This window comes from Nanorana parkeri, unplaced genomic scaffold, assembly GCF_000935625.1.
Source record: "Nanorana parkeri isolate BGI_ZX_2015 unplaced genomic scaffold, ASM93562v1 scaffold9, whole genome shotgun sequence".
Lineage (NCBI taxonomy): Eukaryota > Metazoa > Chordata > Amphibia > Anura > Dicroglossidae > Nanorana > Nanorana parkeri.
The window spans coordinates 1,296,925-1,321,460 of NW_017306277.1; the positions used below are offsets into that span (position 1 = coordinate 1,296,925).

The 24,536-nt window shown below is 42.8% G+C and overlaps 1 protein-coding gene across 2 annotated transcripts in view; it reads left to right on the forward strand.

Moving 5' to 3' along the window:
* Window positions 1-24,536, forward strand: part of PTPRG (protein tyrosine phosphatase, receptor type G) — a 486,631-nt gene that overhangs the window by 228,740 nt on the left and 233,355 nt on the right. For both annotated transcript variants that reach the window (XM_018554682.1, XM_018554674.1), the window contains exon 4: window positions 7,433-7,581. In XM_018554682.1, the coding sequence (XP_018410184.1) occupies window positions 7,433-7,581 (149 nt within the window). The remainder of the gene's footprint in view (window positions 1-7,432; window positions 7,582-24,536) is intronic.

The following is a 24,536-nucleotide window of genomic DNA, read 5'->3' on the forward strand; positions in this document are numbered from 1 at the left end:
TGGGCATCCAACAGTCCCAGAAGTGTAAAAAGCCGAAGAGACTGTTTGCAGTGCTGGAATGGAGAGATGGTGCCAGACACGGGCTGTCAGGGAGATGAGCATGAGAGCTCACCTTTTGCTAGGACCTTCCTTTAGGAATCTATTTTAGATAGTCACTATAACGTAGGAATGCACCGATGCCTATACTAGTGCTCACCCAAATGCTCCCGATAACGTTTGTTTCCTGTATCCGGAAGCATGCTCCATATCCCCTCGTCACCCGGGAGCATGGAGCTGGTTTCCCGGCTGGGGGGCTTGTAATGAAGCTGGGGGGCTTGTATTGACTCACCGCCCGGCTTCCGTATTAGCCGGGAAGCCGACTCCATGCTTCATTGTAACCTAATCAGGAAGCCAGGCGGCAAGTCACTACATGCCGCCCGGCTTCCTTAATGGGGCTTTCGGTATCGGCGAGTACCAGAAAAAAAATATCGGTATTCGATAGTGGAAAAAAGTATCCGTGCATGCCTGTTAAAGTAGAGCTCCAGACAAATTTTTTTTTTTACGGTGATGAAAGGTCAAAATCACAGGTGTTTGTTTTTGTCTCTGTTGGGGAAATCTCCCCTCACTTTCTGTCCTAAAGTTAGTGAGGGGAGTAAAGTAATGTGGATTTCCCTCTTTGGACTATTTCCCCTCTATAGCTGTTCATGTCAAGTGAATCTCCCCAATGGGGACACAAATGACGACAATTTAAAACCTTGCCGCGTTTCTGACCGTCCACCCCCTATCCAAACCTGGAAAAGAGGAGCCGGCTGAGGTTACACTGTAAGCTGGTAAATCTCTGTATTAAATATTAATAGTGAACACATTTGGGATGTCGTCCTGATACGACCGAAGCAATCATATATCAAAATATGCATTAGTGTATACTAACGTAATTGATTTGTAATTCAGCTTAACTAGATAATGTATTTGCTATGATTGTATGGGTTCTATTGAATAAGTAATACAGCCAGGGGGTAATACTTATAAACAATAGCCTGGGATGATGGGTGGATTACTCGGAGGCTTTGATGCATCTTGTATGTTCAGTATGAAAGCAAAACCCAGTAAAACTGACTATTAGCCTGAACATTTCAAACAGTAAATCTTTCCAGAGATTCCTTTAATTATTTATCCTAAAACAAGTAAGATGACCTCGGCGGGTACGATTAATCACTCACAGCTGATCAAGTATTTATATGATGCAATTAAATCCCCATTGTGCATCTTAAGTTATGTGATATGCATCAGAGCTTGTCGCGTCTCTGCAAACTATGAAAATACTGTAATTCACCTTCAATCTGGGTCATCTGTGTGTGAAAACTCTTAAGTGAATTGTATTTTTCACTGCTGACGGATTGGTACACCAAGAATAAAAATGTATGTTATGAAATAGTTACTTAGGTTGAAATCGCAAAGTTTTAACACAAGTATAATGATTCTTATTTTTATCCATGTGACTATAACATATTACCCTTTCATTGCCAATGTCGTGGCAGTCAGGGCCCATTCACACTAGCCCGCATGCTAAAACGTTCTGTGGGGGTGGCACTACCTGGCATTCCTACAACTTTAAAAAAAACTTTTTTGAAAAGTCACAGAGTGACATTTAGTTCATGTCTATGCACCGCAGCTATGCGGATGGATGTGTGATGTAGAAAAATGCAGATATGTTGCATTTTCCCAAAACCGGTCTGTTCTGCACCTGTTAAGTGCATTGTGTTGTGAACAGGGCACATAGAAAATATTTATTTCTGTGCACTTGCAGAGACTTGCATTGCACAGGTGCAGAGAAACACAGGTCACAGTGTGAACGAAGATTTCCTCTGACCGGCAGTGCCGTAGGGGAACATGGAGCAATCTTCCCGGGCAATCAGGAAGCCGGGTAGCAAGTAATGAGTAATGCAAGTAAAGTAGGCTCCATGCTGATTGGCCAGGAAACTGACTTTCCAGCCAGTCATAATCGAGCCGGCCAAACAACATGGAGCCAGCTTCTTGGGCAATCAGGAAGCCTTCTTGGGCAATCAGGCAGCATGTCATTACCCACCGCCCAGCTTCCTGATTGCCCAGGAAGCCGGATCCATGCCAGCGGAAGCACCAGTATCGATACTCGGTATCTGTGAGTGCCGAAAAGCAAAATATCGGTACTCGTAAAAAAAAAGGTATCGGTGCATCCCTACTATTGGGTATTGCTGCACACAGCAAAAAGAGGATTATTTAGATGTACTCTAAACTCGAGGTAAAGTCACATAAAGGTAATGGATAGGCATTCGGATAGATGCTGTATATAAAAACGTGTTGTCATTGCAATCCAATAGTCATCCGAAAGACACTGTGCTCTCATTTGTCACCACAGCAACATAAATGTTCTGACACCCATCCTCCTCTTTTCTGCTGTAGAAGTCTTTGTGTTGACACCTGTGCTAAGAGGTGTGCCTGTTACTCGTCTCTGAAAGCCCAGGCCACTGCAGTGTGAGGGCAGGAAGCAGTGTTTTTTCCCGAGAGATAAAGATGTAAAGCCTTATCCAGTACAATGAACTGAACGGTGGGCACCACACTCCCATCAGTCTCAACATATAAACATATATGACACTTTCAAGGTGCCAGACATAAACGTGTGTTAAAAAGGTTAAACAAATCCTGTGTTTTAAAAGTCCGTAAGGTACAGCAAGATAATGTTTCAGCAATGTTGTTACATAATACCTCTGATAACCACTCCAAATATGTCAGGTTATAGCTGTAGAGTTGTATCCGCTGGTATATAATGACCAAGTGGATCAAAATAAGGTAATCGTAAGTTACCTAAACACTCCAGAGTGGAGACGGTTCTGTTCTCAACGCGTTTCGTGGTCAGCTTTGTCAGGAGAACAGAGGTAATCTGAAATATCACATGAAGATAAAATAATTCTCATACATGATCAATATATCTGTATAGAATATCAATCTGTGTATTTACAAGACAAAATTTAAGGCATACCCAAGCCATTTGAGTGCTTTGAGCAGTAGCGTGGCTCCTTTGAAGATATTCAGGACTATATACCTCCCACAAGGAAAGTATGTATATTGAACAACTTTACTACTGGCATGTTAAACACTTCATTACCAGGCCATTTTTTAGTTTTTAGTGCTGTGGTAGTTTGACTGAGAATTACTCATTATATAAAAAAAAAAAAAAAAAAACACACACAAAATGTAAAATAAAATGGTTTTCTTTACTTGCTGTTATAAAACATAGCACATAAAATTTCCTGGACCGTACAAAATCTCCCCGAAATGACCCCTTTGGGGAAAGTAGACACTCCAAGGTGATCTAAATTGATTTGGGGTGTTTTTGTGCACAATGTTTGGGAAATTAACAACCATGCTTTTATTGGGGGAATAAAATATGGAGCTTGGTTATCGTGCAGGTGAAACATTAAAGCAGAACTCTGGATAAATCAAATTTTAACCCTTGCAGTGAGGCTTATGTCTCAGGAGAAAAAAATAAAGTTATACTCGCCAAAACCATGATCCCAGCTGGCTCCTAGACTGCTCCCTTCAGCCTCAATCCCCCCTCCGCTTCAGTGGTCTTAGTTCATGTGAGTCTTCACAGGACATAAGGATGCCAAGCAACATTCCATCACTTGAGTGGAGGAGGAGACAGCCTGCAGGGAAAGGTATAAGGGCAAGCCAGAACTGTGGTTCTTGTGAGTATAACTTTGTTTTAGCTCCCTAGACCAAACAAGCACTGAAGGTGCCCATACACTGGATGAATTTCGGCTGGTTTTTAATGTACCGGCCAAAATTTGCACAGTGTTGGGGCTGTTGGCTCCTCAATCAGCTGATCGAAGGAGCCTACTGGAAAATGTTTGTGCGATCAGAGCCGGTAGCAAATGAGCTGCCCGCTCTGATTGGGTATTGGTGGCAGCACCTGTAAGAATACAATGCAAACAGCGGCAATTCCTCGATCGACTCGCTGTTTGTGTTGATGAAGGAATTACGCCAATTTCTTTCATGCAGCCTGTGGGTTGAACAAAATAAACTGACAGGTGTATGGCCAGCCTTAGGTGTATGGGTAGCCCCACTGCTAGGGCTAAGATTTGATTTGCTTGTAGTTCTGCTTTAAATGTACAGATGGTGGCTGAAGGGTTAATGTACAAGTCACATACTGTCGGAGTTTTCAATAGTACTGATTTGTGCAAAACAGGCTGTATTTTGCACATTTAATGCAATCATGTTAAGTTTCAGTCTGGTCTTCAGTTTGTTCTCATGAAGAAGACATTGGAAGCTTGCCTCGGTCCTAGAACTTAATTCAAAGAATGATATCGAAACATCACTGATTCACTGATAAGTAAATAAGTTCATCCGGGGATACTTGTCCTTTCATCTCTGCACCATTGATCAGAACCCATCTCTCTGCACTCGAGTGCTCCATCCTCAGTTATAGCGATACCTTGTACTCCTGCCACTGAGAAAAAAGAAAATGAATGAGATCAATACAGCCATTAAGCACTTCAGTACCTGGCTCAAAATAGTACACATATACTCATCGCTCCAGAAAAATGCCTATATTCCTTTCCTTGAATATGATTCCATCTGTATCTTCTCCCCGGTCTGTAGTGAAGGGTCTTTTAATAGCGGTGTGGGGAAGTGGGGACAACAGTTGTACTGTATATCTTTGTAAAAGGGATTTGCACCGTTTGTAACTGAGGAATCCAAAGCCAGTTGCTTATTGAATGTAGACGTACATGCTGAAATCAGTGGGCAAGAAGAAATGTCTAACGTAGGAATATGCCGAACCACTAAGAAGTTGTCAAGATTTCAGTGGTCTTTCCAAAGGCAAAATGCTTAAAGTGACATTAAACCCTCAGATTTTTAACCTAAAACAATACTGTAATGTGTACCTTACTGTAATCCATGGTTGTTTCCCTTCTCTTTGCTGCTCTTCCTTTTAAATCCGTATCTCTTCTCATGCTGGGCAGAACTTCTGTTTTTGCAGCAGACTGCCTTGTCTCTGGAATGGATACATGGTGTCTGTGTGCAGGTTCACAACCTGAGCCAGCACTACAGGAAGAGGCACTGAGCTACAAAGGGAAGTTCTCCCCCAGCACGAGAAGAGATTCAGATTTAAAAGGAAGAGCAGCAAAGAGAAGGGAAACTACCATGGATTATAGTAAGGCACACATTACAGTATTGGTTTATGTGAAAAAAATCAGAGGGTTTAATGTCACTTTAACAGATAAAGGGAGGGACAAATGGAGGATAAGTGCACCACCGGAGAATAGTTTAAAATTGAAACTACCAGGAACATCAAGGTCAAATGTACTGGAGGCACGCTAAACCATTCTGGTTTGTTCATATGCTAGCTCCATAGACTGCCTTCTCCAGAGCTCCTGGACTCGGACTTAACGGCCTGTGTTATGCATCAATGCCCCCCCCCCCCCCCCCCCTTAAATACTCTGTGCACTCTGTGCATCACTCTCTCTACACAGAGTTGTGCTGGCCTTCAGGAAAGGTGAACATACTAAAACCACTGTTGTCTGGACCACACTACAGAACCTTAGGTGGGAACAGTTAACAGGAACAATAGTTTATAGCCATCTTAATCCAAGAGGTGTCAGCATCTCGATAAGACTGTTATTAGGACTGATATTACAGCCGAATATCCATCCACCCATTTATGGAGCATTTGTGAAATGCAATCCAATTAAAGTGACTGTCGCCAAACAAAAAAAATATCAAACAAAATAAAATATTGAAATTCCAAAACCAAAAATTAAACCAATTGGCATTTACTTGGAACTTGCCTTTTTGACAGGGAAGGGAGAGAAGCTAATGTACTCCTGGAAAATATTGGGAAGAAATTAATAAAAATGTTCTAAGACCAGTTCTATCTCAACTGGTACACTTGTCTTTAGCAACCAATCCGGTTCTATCCTTCCATTTTTTTTCCCAACACAGTTTATAATAGGGATGTACCAATAATAGCATCGGTGCCGATGCCGAGTATTTGGGCGAGTACTCGCCCAAATGCTCCGATGCCTAGCCCGATACCCGAGCTTCCTGTATCGGGAACGTGGGCAGTGAGTCATTAGACCATTAGCCTTTTAAAATAACTATTGGACCCCCAAACTAATAGTAAGGGTCTACTGCTCATTTAGTCCAAGGAATTGTAAGGCGGAAGAATACATGATACTTCCCTGCTGGTTCCATATGACTTTTCTCCCCAAGTTGCTTCTCTTCTCCAGTAGTGAGGCCACTCCCTCACCGACATCATCATGTAGAATGCAGTATGGCAGGGTGTCAAGGACCTGCCCTATTCTGGGGCTGGAGCAGATTGTAGAACAGCGCCGGCTACCAGGGGGGATGAGGAACAAGGTAAGTATTCCTCTTCTGCACATCCCCTTTGGATTAAACAAGCAGCAGACCCTTGCACTGTGTCTGTATTTAAATGAGGGCAGCCATTCTTGCTTACTATACAGCTACTCTGCTTTCTGCAAAGTGCTTGTGCTTTACTGCTCCTTCTTTGCTCCCAATCCCCCCTCCCCTTTTTTTTCTTCTTTCGACTTGGAAAATTGGTCACTGCACACTAAAGAATTAAAAGGTATGTATAGTCTTTTCGACTTTTAAAAGATGAGCTTGGTTTAAATTGTTATCCGTGGGTGCTAATGTTTTGTAATAAATTGTTTTGACATGTTTTGGTGTATAATTATGTACGTGGAAGAAACCATATTTGCCATATAATGTTATCGGTGTGTGTTCATGTTTTTAATATACTTGTTTTTAAATATTTAGTAAGTATGGTTCGTAATTCAGTATGTACGTGGGAGAAGCCATATCTGCTCAGGCTCTGCTTTCTGCTTTGCAATTCTATATAAAGGTCTGAAAGCAGAGCACTTTGTGAGAGTCTGATACCTTAACTTCACATAGCTTCAAATATGTTCTCAAGGAAAGGGCACTGTATTTCGCCTTTTAAAATTTCACTTTAGTATCAGTCTAATTCAAAGCAGAACATTCTTCTTTGAGTTCAGGATGAGGAGTGGAGCCATGGTACCCGGGCTCACAGGGAGTGGGTTGAATGACTCTGGGTGTCAGTCAACTCGGAAAAGCTAAAATGAATTGGCGAGTGGGTTGATGAGCACTGGAAACAGGGTAGGTAAAGCCGCCTGCTTTCTATTATTTTTCGGTGCTGCAGGTTTGTTTATTTTCTTTTTCCACAAACTGGAATTGGGCTGTAAATGTTTAGACCGGCAGCTTTTTTTTTTTTTTGTGTGTATTCCAGGCAACTAGTCATTGGAAATGCAGTCTCTTTGTGTGTGTGTGTGTGTGTGATGATAATTTTGAGTGTGATTGTCTTGTGCTGAAAGAATACATTTTGTGCAATTTGGCTCACTGCTGACATTGTGTGTTTTTTTTCTCTCTCTCTCTTGCACAGTTGCCATTCTGCTAAAAGATGATTATTTCATCAGCGGTGCTGGGCTGCCGGGAAGGTTTAAGGCAGAGAAAGTAGAATTCCACTGGGGTCATAGTAATGCATCGGCAGGCTCTGAGCACAGCATCAATGGAAGAAGATTCCCCGTTGAGGTGAGAGGGGACACACACCAGCATGTCACAAAATCATAACTCAGGCAGGGCTTTCTGTTTGATTTAAATGATCAATTTTAACTGTAATATGTCTCGGGTTGAAACCAAACATTACGCCTTTCATATGTAGGGGAACAAAAGGAACATTGCTATTACAAAGGTAACAAGGTCGCTGGGCCCCACAGAAATATCATTACAGGGACCCTTTTTTCTAGCCTCCCGTTTTGAAGGGTACCTGTGCTTTGCCCATGCAGGTTCATTTAAAGAGGCGTTATACTCTTAATGCTGTGGCCAAAAAGGGTAAGCACAGGGTAAAGGAATAGCCACCAGGTTTGACTCTGTGGCACAGACCCACTGCATAGAAGTACATCATCCGGCCACTGACTCACAGGAAGATGATGCAGAGAGAGGTGCCATATCATTATGTGGCATCAATCTCTTCAGCATTCAGGACCTTCCCACTTCTGGAGGAAGAGGACTCATAATGTCACACAACCAGACTAAATACACCTGCAAAAGGTTAAGGTTCACATTTATCCAGGCCATGGTGTAGCTAGTAGTAGTTGCATTCAATTGGACTGGTTGAAGACATTTCATAGCTTATCCCAACCACTTCTTCAATTCTAATGACTGTCAGGAAAATACTCCAGAATGTATATTAGCACAGACCCCTTAATCCAATCACCATGAAAAGGCAGGTGTTTGCTGAGCGGGTATGTTGTCTCTTCTATGTATAGATCTATGTACATTGTACAGTGAGGAATACAAAGACCTGTACGTTGGCATAATGCAACAAAGGAATGGCCCGGCATAGGAGGGTACGTTGTTCAGGTCAAGACTCCTACACCTTAAGGAAAAGGGCCATTCCTTCGAGGACAGCAAGGTGCATATTTTAGACAAAAAGGATAACTGGTTTGCTAAAGGTGTGAAAGACCTGGAACAACCACCCTTGAACAGGTGGATGCTTTTGAAGCTATGGAAAATAGTACAGCAGGGGTAGGCAACCTTGGCACTCCAGCTGTTGTGGAACGACAAGTCCCATGAGGCATTGCAAGACTATGACAACCACAGGCATGATTACCAGAAGCATTATGGGATTTGCATTTTCACCACAGCTGGAGATCCAAGGCTGCTTACCTCTGTGGTACAATATGTATAAAGAGTTTTAAAAAAAAAGTGTATGTAGGTGGGTGCTTCAATGGGAAGTGGGGGCTGGAGCTGGGCTTTAACAACTGTCCTGTGAGCATGTACAGACTGTCCTTGTCAGCCATGTAGATGCAATGACTTAAGCACTTCACTAATCTGGAGCAAGCATGCAGAATGAGGTATTTTGGCTTTACTTGCTGCATGCTTATTCCTTGATAGTAGCTCAAATCACTGAAACCAGTGACAGACCGGCATTTAGCATTTTCAGAAGTAGTTCACACATGGCTCTTCTTTCAGCTTAGGGCGTTGGCTACTTTACCTTACTCTACATGTTCTTTAGCCATGATAGATTTCATGTCTAGTTTTTTTTTTTCTCTCAATTTGAGTGTACATTTTTCTTCTAGGGATCCCTCTTCACTTGGGTCTTTCTCCTTGCCCTTCTAGATTTTGGCTCGCTACTTACATCACTTAAAAGTAAATGTGCCATGAATTTAATTAGGGATCCAGATGTGTACCAGGGCTACAACTGTCCATTTGTTCCAAATCACAGCCCTAGGGGGATAGACAAAGGGAAAAAAGATAGCTGACTCACCAAAATCCAGCCCCTAGAATGCACAAAATAGCTGCTACACTGTTAAAAGCAACAGCAGCATGTGATATGTGCGTAGAATTTGATGGTCTCTAGTTGCTTGTTATTGCCGGACATCTGTCCGCTGTTAGTACAATTATGTTACTACATCTGTCCGTATTATGGAAGTGCCTTGCAGGTAAAAGATGGACTTGACGTAGAATCATGTAGTCTCATTGCTCTTTTATTATGTAAGGTTTCCTGGTTTCCAAAAATAAAATGGCGTGCCAAAAATAGTATATGAAGGTAGTGTTAGGTAGTTAAAGACTTTAACAGAACCAGCTGAGTTGCCAAGGCTTTGACCTAAAACGCCCAGAGAATTTGCACATTCAAGCATAAATAAGCAATTGGAGCATTCCTGGTTCCTTTGAAAGAAATGCATTTAAAAAAAAATAAAGCATCCTGTGATAGGTTCTCCTCACAGAACAACCCCTCATCCACTGATACTTGCCTCCCCACATTACCCTGTTGGCGCTCGGAGTCTAAACCCAATCGGAAATTGCAGAGATTTAATGACTTCCTCCCCTCACTCACATCATAGTGTTTAGGTTTGGTGATTGGCTGCTTAGGTGCACTGTTCCCCTAAAATAATGAGAGAAGCACTAGGTGTTTCCAAGTGCTTCAACAGAGCAATGGAGTGGTGAAGTATAGCAAAGGTCAGAACCAGCCGGTGGGGGTGGTTCTTTCAAAGGAATCTGACATTTTGCCCTGAATAGCCAGTGATGTTTTTTTCAAGTAGTTGAGTAACTTGCCATGTTATATATCAAAGTTATAATTTTTTTACTATAGCATTATTCCTGTCATAACGTTTAAGCCACATTGTTCTAAAAGGTTGTGAAGGAGGAATGCAGAGCTAGGCTATCCCAGCTTGGCTCATCAATGCAAACCAGCACTTCTTGGGGTATTCCAAGGTATTCGCAAACCAGATGTGTAATCTAGTCCAGCTGACTTGTTCTATGTCTGCCCCATGACCCTGACATAGTTTCTAGGGCACTTTCAAGAGGCATCTCCATAAGATACTTAAGATGATTTCATCTAGTACTTCTCATCTGGAAGAAGCGGATAATATACTACAAAATGCTCCTTGGCTGCCTTCATCCTGTCGTGTGGAGTAATCAAAGTATAACCAACCTAATTCTGCTGATTGAATCCTGGTTTTAAAGTTCCTAGGATTGCACTTAGAGAGCTATTGACCTCAGTTGATTTTTAAGGTCATAGCTACCTTCAGTGGATAATGGTCAAGAGTCCTTGACTCTTGGCACTCTGTAAATTCTGCTGCTGAATGGTTGGCACCTTCCTCTAGGCTGTCCTTCTCAGTTTGTGGAGGTCATTTTTATCTGTAGATGAGAATGGAAAATCCCTTTTAAGAACCCCTAAGAATCATGTTTAAAAGGAAGAGTGTAAAATGGTTACAGTCAGTGAACTGCTTGAAAAGTGTTGTATCTACATGAAGTTTAAATGTTCTTGTGGTGTCTGCATGGGTTTGCTCCAATTTCTTCCCACAATGTATACACTTATTATTGCCTAATTGCCTTCCTCCCAAATTGCCCCTAATGTATGTAAGAACTTAGGAACATGAGACTGTGAGCTCCTTCTGGGCACAAGAACAAATGTGAATGGTTCTGTACACTCTGTAAAGTACTGGGTAACATAGTGACTTTATATAAATACTGAAATAATAAATGATAAATAGAATTTGTCATTCTAGAGTTTGTTGACCGTGAAGAATTTCACTTCAATTTTCTCTTCAGATTAAATTATCCCATCAGACAGCAATTTTGAGCTGTTAGGACTTTGTTTGCCCAGCGCTACATGTAGTGCACCCTGTTCAGTCATTTCTGGCTATAGAATGATCCCTGTGAACCGCCTGGTGGGAACAGATCCACAATGCAACTAATTATGTGCGTTTTTAGACCCAGAATCTGTGCTTAACGGACTAGCATAGTGCGTCTTGATTGCTGTAAAGAATCTGACTACGCACTCACCCAGCTGTAAGTGGATAAAGAATCATTACGAGACAATGCCAAGCCATTTTAGGATTGTTCCACAAGTGATTGACAGCACGTATAACCATATTTGTAACTGTCACCAGATAACAATACAGCACAGGAACATCTGATGATTGTAATTGTGCTAACATTTGTATCTGTAATGACATCAGTATCTTTTGTTGGCTGAATTATTCATTTTCGCAAGCTATCCATGGCTTGGATTACGTAGGTAAAATCGCTGCTTTCTAGGTTACATTGTCTGAGCCAGACAGACAGGAAAATACTTCAGAAAATTCTGTATACTATTACATGCATTGCTGGAAATTCATGGTGATTTTCAGAAAAAAGAGGCCTCTGGTATTCTAAATGTTTTACATTTTGTCTATAGTCACTCAGAGCTTTGTTTAGATGTGGGAAATTTGCATTACTGTGTTCATGGGATAGTCTCAGTACTGCTCAAGAATGGTTGTCAAATCAGTGTTCTACCTAGGGATTTTTTCTAGCCTGGTGGGGTCATTGATAAATAATAAAAGGCAGGTTAAAATGACTTTGCATTGGCAAGCCTGCACAATTGATTAAGGGTCTAGTCACACTTAGTCATTCGTTGAGTTAGGGCTAACTGTTTCTTTTGAAAGGTCTGCCAATGCAACACATTGGATCGAAAAAGGCCTACGATCCTTTTTTAGTAGAACAAAGTATTTGCACAAGGTTCTGGATCCAGTTCAAATCTTCTGTATTTCTTATAACGTGTTTCAGCCAAAAGAGGCCTTAATAATTGGCTATGATTAAAGGAGAACTATGGGGTTAAGGCTTTTCCCCATAGTTCTCAGGGTAACGGGAGGACACAAACTAGTGTCCTCCCGTCACCCTAGGCTCAGTATAACGGGAGCTGTAGCTCGCGGTATACTGAGACGCCGCAGCTGAAACGATCCCGACAATTATGCCGGGATCCGCCCAGCTGCGTGACAGCTGGCTCTGCCTATCTAGAGGCAGATCCAGCTGTACCCGCCCCCTCCCCCGTCTGTTCCGCCAGTCAGCGCTGGTGGATCGGAGAAGGGAGGGGGGAATCCAGCCCCTCCCCTGTCATGGCAGAGTGCTGTGACAGGATCGAGAGGTGAGCGAACGCCGGTATGTGTTCGCTCACCTCCTGATCTACTAAGCCGACCTGTGACAGTGTCATTGTCACAGGTCGGCTAGAACTATGAGGTGAGTGAAAAACACTCACCGCATAGTTCTCCTTTAAGGCCCTTTTTGGCTAAAACGTGTTAGCTGCACTGCTATGTCTGGTTTTGTGCCGCGAATAAATTGAGTTTTTAACTTAATCCAGAGCAGTGTGCAAACACTTTTTTGGTGGTGGAAGCCTTAGTTGTGAACTAGTGTTCCATGGAACTGCATTGGAGGAAGGAGACAATGCATAGCACTGCATCATACGGCAAATAAAGCAGGTTTGTTGCAATGTCTGTTTGAAATATCCTGTAAAATTGCCTCAAGTATTCATTTCAATATGCAGCACTGTCATTTTCAAAAAATGTAAAAAAAATAAACTTGCAACCCGGATGCATTTTGTACACCATTGGTGTCCCCAGAAATGTTCTACTTTTGTGATTTGTCTAATTTTTCTCTCATCTGCACTAAAATACAAGTAAATGTTTAGGCATCCCCTGCAATAGGAGGTGAGAGAGGCTTGTTTGCTAAAGGAATGCATACACTGCAGCATTTCCCATTAGAACACTGAGATTTGCTAAGGTGGTTATGACATCAGATCCTCCCATTAAGGAATCAGTCTGGAAAGGACATGGGGAAATAGCTGCTTCGGAACAGGAGGGGGCCACACAAGTAAAATGGCGTGGGGTTCCCCTTTCACATCAGGTGCCGCCCCTGTTGTAACATACTACTGTTTGTTCTGTAGGAAAAATAGTGCAGGTGTGTTTTGTTGTTGTGGTACATTAGGTGACCATTCAAACAATAGTTTATAAACTTAGAAACTTGAGCACCTTTCAAATCCACTTCCACTGATCTACATTTTGAAGCCTAAGATCACACAGTCCATTACTTGTGCTTTGCAAGAAACTGCACTGCAGTTAAATACGCACACATCCCCATTGTAATCAATATCTGTACAATAGAGTGAAACCTCCGCCTATTGATCTATAGAAAGAATGCGCCTCCGATCGATCATGTAATAATGTGACATGTTTATACCGGTTGCTGTTAAATATCACAGAGCTGCTTGGAGGACAGTTCACTAGTAATATGTGAGTGGAGGAAATAGAAAACAGATTCAGACTACATTCTGATCCGCATGCAATTTCCAGTTAGCTGAGGTTTTGTTCTGATCCAATTTTTTAGGTCCACCAGTCTGAGTGACTGCATTACGTACTGTCTGGTCATGTCCCACCTTACAATTATAGTTAATCGTCCACGATCGCGTTTTTGTTTGGCCAGTTGATGGGAAGTGCACGATCACAATTACTGTACAACTGGACGAATGCTTTTCACTCACCTCATAGCTCTAGCCGACCTGTGACAATGAGACTGTCACAGGTCGGCTCAGTAGATCGGGAGGTGAGCGAACACATACCGGGTTCGCTCGCCTCTCGATCCTGTCACGGCTCTCTGCCGTGACAGGGGGAGGGGCTGGATTCCCCTCTCCCCGATCAGCAAAGCGCTGACTGGCGGAACGGACGGGGGAGGGGGCGGGTACAGCTGGCTCTGCCTCTAGATAGGCAGAGCCAGCTATCACTCACGCAGCTGGGCGGATCCCGTCATCTATGTCGGGATCCGCTCCGGCTGCGGCGTCTCAGTATACCGCGAGCTACAGCTCGCGGTATACTGAGCTTAGGGTAATGGGAGGACGCTAGTTTGTGTCCTCCCGTTACCCTAAGGAGAACTATGGGGAAAAACACTGCCTATAACAGGGGTGCCCATTAGGTAGATTGTGATCAACCAGTAGCTCTCAAAGCTGATGGTAGATCAGGGAGGGTGTGAATGGCGGCCCCTTTATTCCATTTTGGTATATTAGCCTGAGTCTGCTGAGCCGAGCTCCCTGACACCTTTCTGGTGGATACTGATGGTTGAAGTGCTATGTATTGCATCAAAGAATATTAGTTTACTCAGCCTGTTGCACTAAACTGTTTGCAAAATACAGCAAGGTGAGCCAGGAAAGAAAGAGAGTGGAGACAGCCAGGGAAGACCGCAAGGAGAGACAGCCAAGAGAGCGAAGCGAGACAGCCAGGAGAGAAAATGAGGAATGACAGCCCGGAAAGAGGAGAGACAGCCAGGAGAGGGAGCAAGGGGAGATAGCCAGTAGAGCGAGGAGAGAGAGCGAGGGAGGTTTTTTTTTCTGCTGGTAGATCTCATGTAGCTCGTCATTTGAAAAGTAGATCTCAACACAAAAAATTGTGGGCACCCCTGGTCTAACATGATCAGTCTTAAGGTGCCCATACACTGCACGATTCTCGTACAAGAATCACGGGAAATCCCGCTATCCTACGAGAATCGTGCAGTGTGAATGAAGACGTGCAACTGTTTTTACTGTACGGTCGCACGTCTTTTGCCTAAGGAGCATGCTAGAAAACCAGCCGAGAATCTTATGATTTTCGGCTGGTTTGAATGATGCTCGGGAGATAAATGCCGAATGGGCCGGTGTGCGCACGCACACACTGCCCGTTCAGCATTGCAGTCACCGGAAGTCCACCCCTCAGGGGGGCGGGCTTGCAATGATCGCAAGTACGATCTGCCTGTCCAAGATGGGCAGATCGTACGTTTTTTAAATTACTTTACAACCATCGCAAGACTAAGGTCTTGCGATGGTTGTAAAGTGTATTGCCACCGTTAGTTTTTTACCAAGAAACCTATTAACTATGGGTGTCCCTGTTGCCTAAGATAAAATTCTCACTACATTGAACCTAGGGACACTGCTGGGGATGCTTAAACAACTTGCCTCAAGCCCTGAGCAGATTTTTTGGTAAAACACTAAGCCACACGAACAGGGGGTTGAGAATTCCAGGGAGTTCTGTTGCATTGAGAGAACTGTGAATTTTTTGTCAACTTTAGAAAATCATAGCTTATTGCAAATGAATATAGAATATAAATTGGGGAAAAACAGGAGTTTTCCTTCAAGTCCACATGAATGCTTTGCTAGATTTGGCTGAGTTCCTCTGATACTGTAGTAGTTTGCTGAGGAGGACAGAATGGATTAGACGAAGGCACATTACATAACTCTCTCTCATCTTGTTTGATTGTGCACCTGATCACGTCACTGTGTTTAATTAGGGACATTGTCGGAGGCTCTGAGTGGGTGTGTAAGACACGACAAATGTTCCCAAGTGTGTATAAAGCTTTGTAGAGATTGTTTTACCTTGTACTGTGTAAGCCACAAATGCATTCTTCATCACCGCAAGCACACTGCCTCTTTGTTATAGTTGTTTTCCTTCTTTGTTGGCTAATTAGAATTCATGTCTGGATGGAATTAATGTTAACCACTTGAAGGCCATAGTGTTTCACCCCCTTCCTGGCCAGGCAGGGGGGGGGCGGCGCACACCCGCAGATCCTGCAAGCGATCGGGCGTCTCTAGAGACGCCTGACCGCTTGTATGTAAACAGCCATCGCTGGCTGTTTACATGCTGACGGTTTTCCCTCTCGTGTGCGGCGCTCAGCGCGGACACGAGAGGGGGGAGGGGCAGGACGTCTTAAGACGCCCTCCCGCTCTGAGCAGACGTCCATCTGGCCGTTCACAAACGGCCATGGACGTAAGGTAGTTAAAGCAATAGCATGACCTAGTTTTTTGTTGTTTTTTTTTTTTTTACAATTCATATTTAATGTTTTTTTATAACAAGTGTATATCGATCTGTATGTTTAAATGACCACTTTAACAATTAATTATTCTACCCCTAACCACCCCTACCGCCTAAATAGCCACCATCGTCTCCTAAAAATGTTTCCTGACTTACCATTCATCTGTCACTCATTTAAGTGTTTAAGACAGGGGTAGCCAAACTCCGGCCCTCCAGCTGTGGTGAAACTACAAATCCCATGATGCATATCTCTCCGGGAGTCAAGTCTGTGGCTGTGAGAATCTTGCAATGCTTCATGGGATTTGTAGTTCCTCCACAGCTGGAGGGTCGGAGTTTGGCTACCCCTGGTTTAAGTGAACCTTTCAGTAATGTTAAAGGTCTGCTTGAACAGATATGTTAAAATACACATCAGCAGTATCACTTTTATTAACTCTTGCTTATCAATAAAAAGCAGTCCTTGAACTTCAGTCATGTGTCTTTGTCTAGACTGAGATGTCATCAGTCTGCTGCAGGCAGGAGGAAGCATTTACTTGACTCGTCTTACTCTCCCCCAGTGATCAGTAGCATTTACTATTACCCTTCTCTAGTGAACAGTACCTTTTACTCTTCCTCTCCCACGGTAATCAGTAGCATTTACTCGTACTCTCCTCCCGTGATCAATAGCATTTACATTTACTCTCCCTTAGTATTCAGTTACATGTACTCTCCACCCGGGTGATTGGTAAAGTGTGCTCTTAGCCTGCCCACCCCCCCGTTGATTGGTAACATGTACTCTTATTCGCCCCCAGTGATTGGTAACATGTACGCTTACTCTCCCCCAGTGATTGGTAACATATACTCTAAAGGTGCCCATACACCTGCAGATTATCGTAATTATAGCGAGAAATCCCACGATCGTACGATAATTGGCAGGTGTATGGAAGGCGTGCAACCGTTTCTACGGTCGCATGTCTTTTGTCTCCCGAGCAGGCTTGAAAACTCGCCGAGAATCGTACGATTCTCGGCGGGTTAGTGGTGTTCTCGAGAGACAAATGCCGCACGGGCCAGTGTGCACAAGCGCACACTGCCCGTGCGGCATTGCAGATCATCGGAATGATCGCAAGTACGATCTGCCTGCCCAAGATGGGCAGATCATACGTTTTTTTAATTACCTTACAACCATTGCAAGACAAAGTCTTGCGATGGTTGTAAGGTGTATGGCCAGCTTTACTCTTCCCCAGTAATTGGTAAGATGTACTCTTAGTCTCCCCTGGTCAATGAACTACACATTTTGTAGCAAGTCACAAGGTGATGGACACTATCAGGGGCTATGCTGTGTCACAGATATGTGAACACCACCAAGAACTCTATAGACACCACAATTTCAATGATTTGCCCATTTTAACCTGTATCTCAGTACAAGGGGGTACATCTTTACCTTGAGTAATGCCTCAACAATGATGACTCCATCCTTCTGCAGATGACAGCATTATCAAGGGGAATACAATTATCTCTGTGAGAGGTAATACCTGTAAGGCCTTGTTCACGCCAAGAGCGGAGCAGGTGCAGAGCAGTTGCAGACAGGATCAAAACTGCGTCCAATGTATTCCAATGGTATTTTTTTGCTCCAGTTCACATCGCAGCGTGCAGTTCCAAAGCAGGTGAAAAAACTGCAGCAAGCCCTATTTTACCTGCTCTGGAACGCATCAAACGCATGCAAATGCCTGGAACGCACTGAAAGCCCATGTTAAACTAAAAAAAAAATGTTTTACCAAAAACGGCCCGGAACGCATCAAAAACGTGGCACAACCCACTTCACTGCATGTGCAAGAACCTGAGCGGATCTGCTCTGCATTTGGTGTGAACAAGGCCCAAGGGTTACACTTACACATTTCTTAGAATGCGTCCACTTAAAGGGGTTCTAAAGCCTCCCGTTTTTTTGCCTATATCTACTGCTGACAAGCAGTAGATATAGGCAAAAAGTAAAAAAAAACCGCTTAAACATCGGTTTAGACTCACCTCATTATCGCTGCACGCTTCCGCGGCAAGTGTCCAGAACGGTTCGTGCGGCTGCAAAGGATCTTGGGGCGGGCGCATGCGCAGTTCATATTCTCGACCGGGAGACGAGCAGAGACGCAAGGTAAGTCTATGGACGCGTGCACTGGCCTGCAGACACCGCTGGATCGGAAGTGCCTGTAAGCAGAAAGGAGTCAGTGCTGGGTCGGAGAGCCGCCGTACCGCTGGAGGGACAGATGAAAACATGGGGAAAGAAGAGGAAGATCGGATTAAGAGACATCATTTAAGGTAAGTGCTAACATTAAGATGGGGGGAGGGGGAAAAAATGTATCCTTTAATGTCACTTTAACATAAAAACTAGATCTGATGATTGGTCCATAATAATGATTGGGTTAGGGCACAGCAGATGACAGCTGAAGGAACTGGAGTCTCAGATTAGGAAAGTTGTGACCAAGGGGATCTATACCAGTCAAATTAGTGTCTAGAGCACAGTTGCGTTAGGCGGAGCCTCAGCCCTACATTTGCCCCAACTGAATATTACTTGTCGATGTTTAATCTTTTTCGGGTCTTGGACTGAAAAGCATGGTTTTGTTGGGGTTCTGGTTTTATACATAAGGCATTTCTAAACTAGCCATACATCCGAAGATCAAATCTGAACAATAAGGCTTTGTGGCTTCTACTTCAGTGAACATTCTAGTGGTAAATTAACCATGCTGTTGGGATACAGTCCAGTTCATCTGAGCCCCTAAATATACAGTAATGCTGGTTTAGATGTAATGAGCCCTGTTCAGCCCAAAATGTAATTTGTATTTTTTATGGTACTTTTCTCCCTGGGGACTCGAAGACCTTAGGAGGTGAGGAAGCCATTTTGAGTCAATTAACCTACCACTGTGTCTTTAGAGCACAGGAAGAATATGCAAACTCCATGCATATAGTACCCTGATCGAGGTTTGAACCAAGGACTACAGTGCTGCAGAGCGCTAACCACTGTGCAAGGGGTAGACTAGGTCTAAAATGAAACAGCAGAAAATCAGTTTGCAACTGACTCCTTTCCATCATGAGGTTATCAGTATAACACTTCTTTAAGTCTTATTTCATTTCATTGGTTTTAAAAAACAAGAAATACAAGTCTTTATTATGTAGCCATTTTGTCATATATTTTTTTTTTTAAATCCAGCACAAGTTTTTTTAATTCAAAACTTGTTGCTGGCACTTAATTTTCCTGCCGTAATATTGTTGAAATACTTAGGCAAGTCTATTTATCAGTAATACACTATAAAACTTGTCTTTGTGGAGAAGAAGTGAACGCTAAAGCCCCATCCTCCATACGCAGCGACTTGTTTGTGTTGTGTTGCATTCAATGTCAATGGGTGAGAAGGGACTTACAAAAAGCTGGCGGTATAGGCAGTGCATGCTGGGGTAATGAGAGCCATAAAATTAATGGACAGAGGCTGCTCCAAATGCAAAAACTTTGTACATCTTGTAGGTCAAGAAGGGAAGCGCAGTAAATCACCAGTGTGTGAATTTATCTATGTCACGGACAACACTCTACTTTATGAAAACATTTTGCCACTAGTGTAACTTTCGGGAAGCTGTGATCAATAGCCAATTGTCCATTACACAGATTAACTGAGGAGTTCATATTTGTGTACTGGTGTGACATTCCTGGAGACAAATGAGGTATTGCGTGGATGGCGGCTGTGGCACGGGTTACAGAGCTCATATCATTTGCTGGACATAGACGTGATCAAGAGGGGCTTTTGAGCTTTGTCTGGTATTAACTCTCTGTTGTTCATACAGAAGTAGTGACAACGTACAAAGGACAGGACAAGCTCTGATGTGGCCATAAAGCCTTTAAAATGAGCATAATGTACTCCAACAATTTCCACACACACATAATGGTTTTGATATACAGTAAATAAGCTAGCTGATTACCCTGTTGGAAAAAGGAGACTGATTGGTTAGCGCACTCCTGGGGTGGGGTTGGTGTGTCGTGGCCGTAATGCAGCTCCTTGCGTTGTTAGACCGGTTTGTCCAACTGTGTGATGCTGGACGGAAAGCAGGGGAGGGAACGAGCACTACTGACTGGTGCAGACTATGTGGAGGTGGATGGACCGGGGGAAAAAAACAAAACAGTGAATCAGGTGAAAGTGGGTGAAAATGAGAAATGGGCACTCACGTGTGATGGGATGGATTGGCACACAGGTGATGACCTCCTGCTGATGTCGTGAGGTCTGGTTGGGGTGACAGGTGGGTGTTCAGTGGGCAGAGGTGGATCCAGTGGGTTTCGTGTGTAGCGATATCGGCAACGAAGAACAGGTGTCGAATGGAAGACGTTTTTTCGGGAGTAGCTTTAATCTTGATTGTAGGTTGGCAATCTTTTGGTCCCGGTGGATTTAAGACAGGTACTCTAAGGAAGTTGTGATGGAGAAGAGTCTTTGATGCTGGCATGGAGCCGGGTGATGTGAAGGAAGCTGTGAACTTGCTTTGTGGATATTGTCCAGGTTGAGTGTCCAGGGAGGTAATGAATGAGTTAATGAAATAATGGATACAAGCAATTCAAGGTGGCTGTGGGAGTTGTTGTTTCTGAAACCTCTTGGAGACATAGGTCATTTTCCAATAAACTCTGGCAGGGTGAGGTTTTTACATTAAAGTAGAATTATAGCATTTTTCTACTTTTGATTATAGTAGCAAAGGTTGAGAACGGCTTTTGAGTTTTTATTGTTGCCTTTGTTCTATTAGGGATATTTCCTTTCACTTTCTGTTGTGGAAATGCAGCCGTAAGTGATTCACACATCTTTGTTTCACTACTTTGGCTTTCTAAACTTGCAGAAGTTGGTGTGGGAGTATCAGGATTTCTGGTCTGCTTACTTGCTCTGCACCAAGTTTGTCAGTGGGACAGGAAGTGAAAGCACATCTCTCAAATGAACTCGCAGAGAGATAGAAATTATCGTTACAGAGGTTCTAACCTCTTCTAAAAAGAGCATGGCGGGGATGCACTTTTTAATGTTAGCATGTCAGAGTTTAATACTGTGTGTGAGTTTAGGTTACAGGGAAAGTTGGTGTTAGGGCTGGGGGCTACAGAAATGGTTATTGTGAGAGTTAGCGCTGAGGTTGCTGGGAGGGTTAATGTGTGGGGTCACAGGGAGGGTTAATATGCAAGTGTAAAGGTGCCCATACATTGCACGATAATCGCGGGAAATCCCGCGATTGTGTGATGGCAAAGTGTATGCAAGGCGTGCGACCGTTTCTACTGTATGGTCGTACAACTTTTGTATTGCAAGCATGTTCGAAAACCAGCCGAGAATCGTACGATTTTCACCTGGTTTGTAGCATGAGCACTGCCGCACAGGCCGGTGTGCGCAAGCGCACACTTGCCCGTTCAGCATTGCGGTCATCGCAAGTACGATCTGCCTGTCCAAGATGAGCAGATTGTACTTTGTTTAATTACTTTACAACCCTCGCAAGAAAAAAGTCTTGCGAGGGTTGTAAAGTGTATGGCCACCTTTAGGGTTACATGGAGGAACAGTATAGGGGGCTACGAGGTGCAAATTGTTAGTGTTGGCCCTCATTCACACAGCTAACAGCCGACCTGTACAGATCCGTGCTGCTCGCACGGCCATATTGGGCCGCTCCCGGGAAAGGTTATAGTGGTGGGTTAGTGTTGGAGTTACAAAGTTTTAATGCGTTAGGGTTACAAGGAGGGTTAGAGTGGGGATACAGTACATGGAGGGTTAATGTATATTCGTGTTCGAGTCACAGGGAGGGTTACTAGGAGGTGGACATAAGAAAAGGGCTCTGCGCTAAAAATTACTAATGCAAATACCCTGGCAATTAAAGTAACCTGTGCCTGGATTTTTCATCAGTATCTTTTGTTTCCAGTGGCACTGGTTCTTTTAATCTGAGGTGAACACACAACTTTTCTCATTTGATTATGAACTTTAGCAGAAACGTATAGGAAACAGTTTAGTGAGGAGCCTTAAACTAGCTCAAAGTCATTGATTCATTGACTTAAGAGCACGGCTCTAGAGTCAAACACATCTGTCAAAGCAGAGGAACTGTTAATTATGCAGAATAGTGATTTAAAATGGCTTTTATTGAATGTACAGTTTCCAGCTCATGAAAAACTGAAAAGCTAAAAAAAAAGCCAGCTCAAGCTATGCCTGCTGGTGCTAGTGATTTCAAGGGATATTATCAAAAATATTTACGTATCAGAGAAATACATTTATATCTATAGGGTGTTGCCCTGTTCACATCATACATGTGCTGTGCAGAAAAATGCAGCTCAATGGACATGGCGTAAAGAAGCTCATAAACACCAACATCGTGTGGAAGCCTTTGCAGAAGAGTAGAGGCTTTTTTTTAGTTGGGGATGGGGTGCATACTAATGCCCATTGTTTTGGTATAGGATGCCCAAAGAGCTTCTATAAGAGTGAAGGTCAGGTGTCCACAAACCTTTGACCACATGGTGTTAATTTAGCTGTTTGCCTGGAGTGTAGCTTCACATTAAGACAAGTGCCATTTTAAACAGCCAAGAGGAAAATTTACCCGAAACCAATATATCCACCCGATTGTCTCCTGTACCTAAAACCATAAACCCTCAATAGGTGCTGGGGTCTGATTGTAAGCCCAACAATTGCTACCCCTAAACCCACACTATTACTTTGACTTGGCTGAGTATTGCACTCCCATGAGCTGTAGAGAAAGCATTGCTATGAAAGCTAAAGATTGTCATTTAGCACAGAAGTGCGTTGTGGCGATTTGATGGTGGCAGCCTCTTTTGAAATGTTAAACATCTTTTGATATTCTTTTGATTTGCTGGCTGGTGGAGAGCAGATCTCCTAGTGACATGAAGATGACACTACACGTTAATTAAATTCTAATAATTGCCCATGAAACAACTTCTTCCTTTTTGGACAACACAGCGTTGTGTTGAATTTTTTCATACATTTTATGTTCATTTGCCTTCTATCGCTATTTTGAAGTTGCCCATTAAGATCTTGGATTTTTTCTTCATCTGCAGTCGCTCTTGTGGGAAAAAAGCAGCACAAGGTACGTTGCTTTTAAAGAGGCGTTTAGTCAAAAAATAACAAGAAGCAATTATAATGGTCATTTTCTAACTTTTGTTAATGCAGCCGGTCCTTGTTTTTATGCAATATACAGCGTCTATATAAAGTACTGACCTCTTTGGATAAAGACAACAGTGTTAATGTCTTGGAATGGCCACGTCAGAGTTCAGATAAATCCAGGGGAGTATTAGGCTAGGTTCACACCTTTTGCATCTCCATTTTGCTGTGTTTTCATGTGTACTGTGTTTATTTGATCAAGTCAAATAGAGGTTGCCAGGGGGCAGGGGCTTGTTCGGCACTACATTGCACGAATATGCATATTGCATGCCATTTTTTTGTGCTGCCATTGAAGTCTTTTCGGCCAAAAAATGCACATTGATGCCCAAAAATACACACCTGCGCTTTTTTTTTCCAACGCATGGCAGCACGCAGGTGTGTCTATCCTCTAGTCTTGCATTAACCTGCATTGGACAATGCACATTCATTCAAACTGGTGTGAACCAGGCTTTAGTGGCTGGCCGTGAAGAAGGCTGTTCACACATGCCATCTGACAGAGTTGGTGCAGTTTTGCAAAGGGGAGTGGGGAAAATATACAGTGTAAAGGTCTGCATCTAAGTTCATCAACTTAATACTACTTGAAGGGGGTGTATACATATGCAATCCCTTATTTTATTTTTGTATTTATTGTAATGCATATTAATCACTTTGCAGATATCTTCTTTTTTTTTTTTGCAATTTAACATTTAAAATATATTTTTGTTGATCCGTATTAAAAAATAAAAATAAAATAATTAACTTTCATTCAGTGTTCTATAAATAAAACATGAATTTCCTTTTTATAGGTTCTGTATCTGCTCCAACCTGAAATATCTTACTCTTCAGTTAGTTTTTTTTGTCCTCTGGGGAAGCTTAACTCTGCACCCTGTAACATGCTGACCTGGATTTAAACCTAAAGCCTGTGTGAGTGATTTCCCCAGAAAGTCCCAGTATAATGCTGCCCATCCAGATAACAATGGGTTCAGTATAGCAACTGTTTTGATGGAAGCATTCTATTTCTAAGAACTGCATTGGAGTAAATAATTGTTTCAATCTAAAAAGCAGGTTTTCATTTTCAGCTGGATCATTTTCAAGCTAAAAATAATTTAAAACAATTGAATTTGATTGCTCATTGCCATTACATACATGTCCAGGATAACAAATACAAATGTTTAAAAACAAAACTCTGGGAAATGCTTCTTTTTTTTAACATTTTTACATTACCCTAGTTGTTTAAAACAAAAAAAATAAATTTTTTGGCTGCCAAAGTAATGTTAAGTCTAGCTGTCCCAGT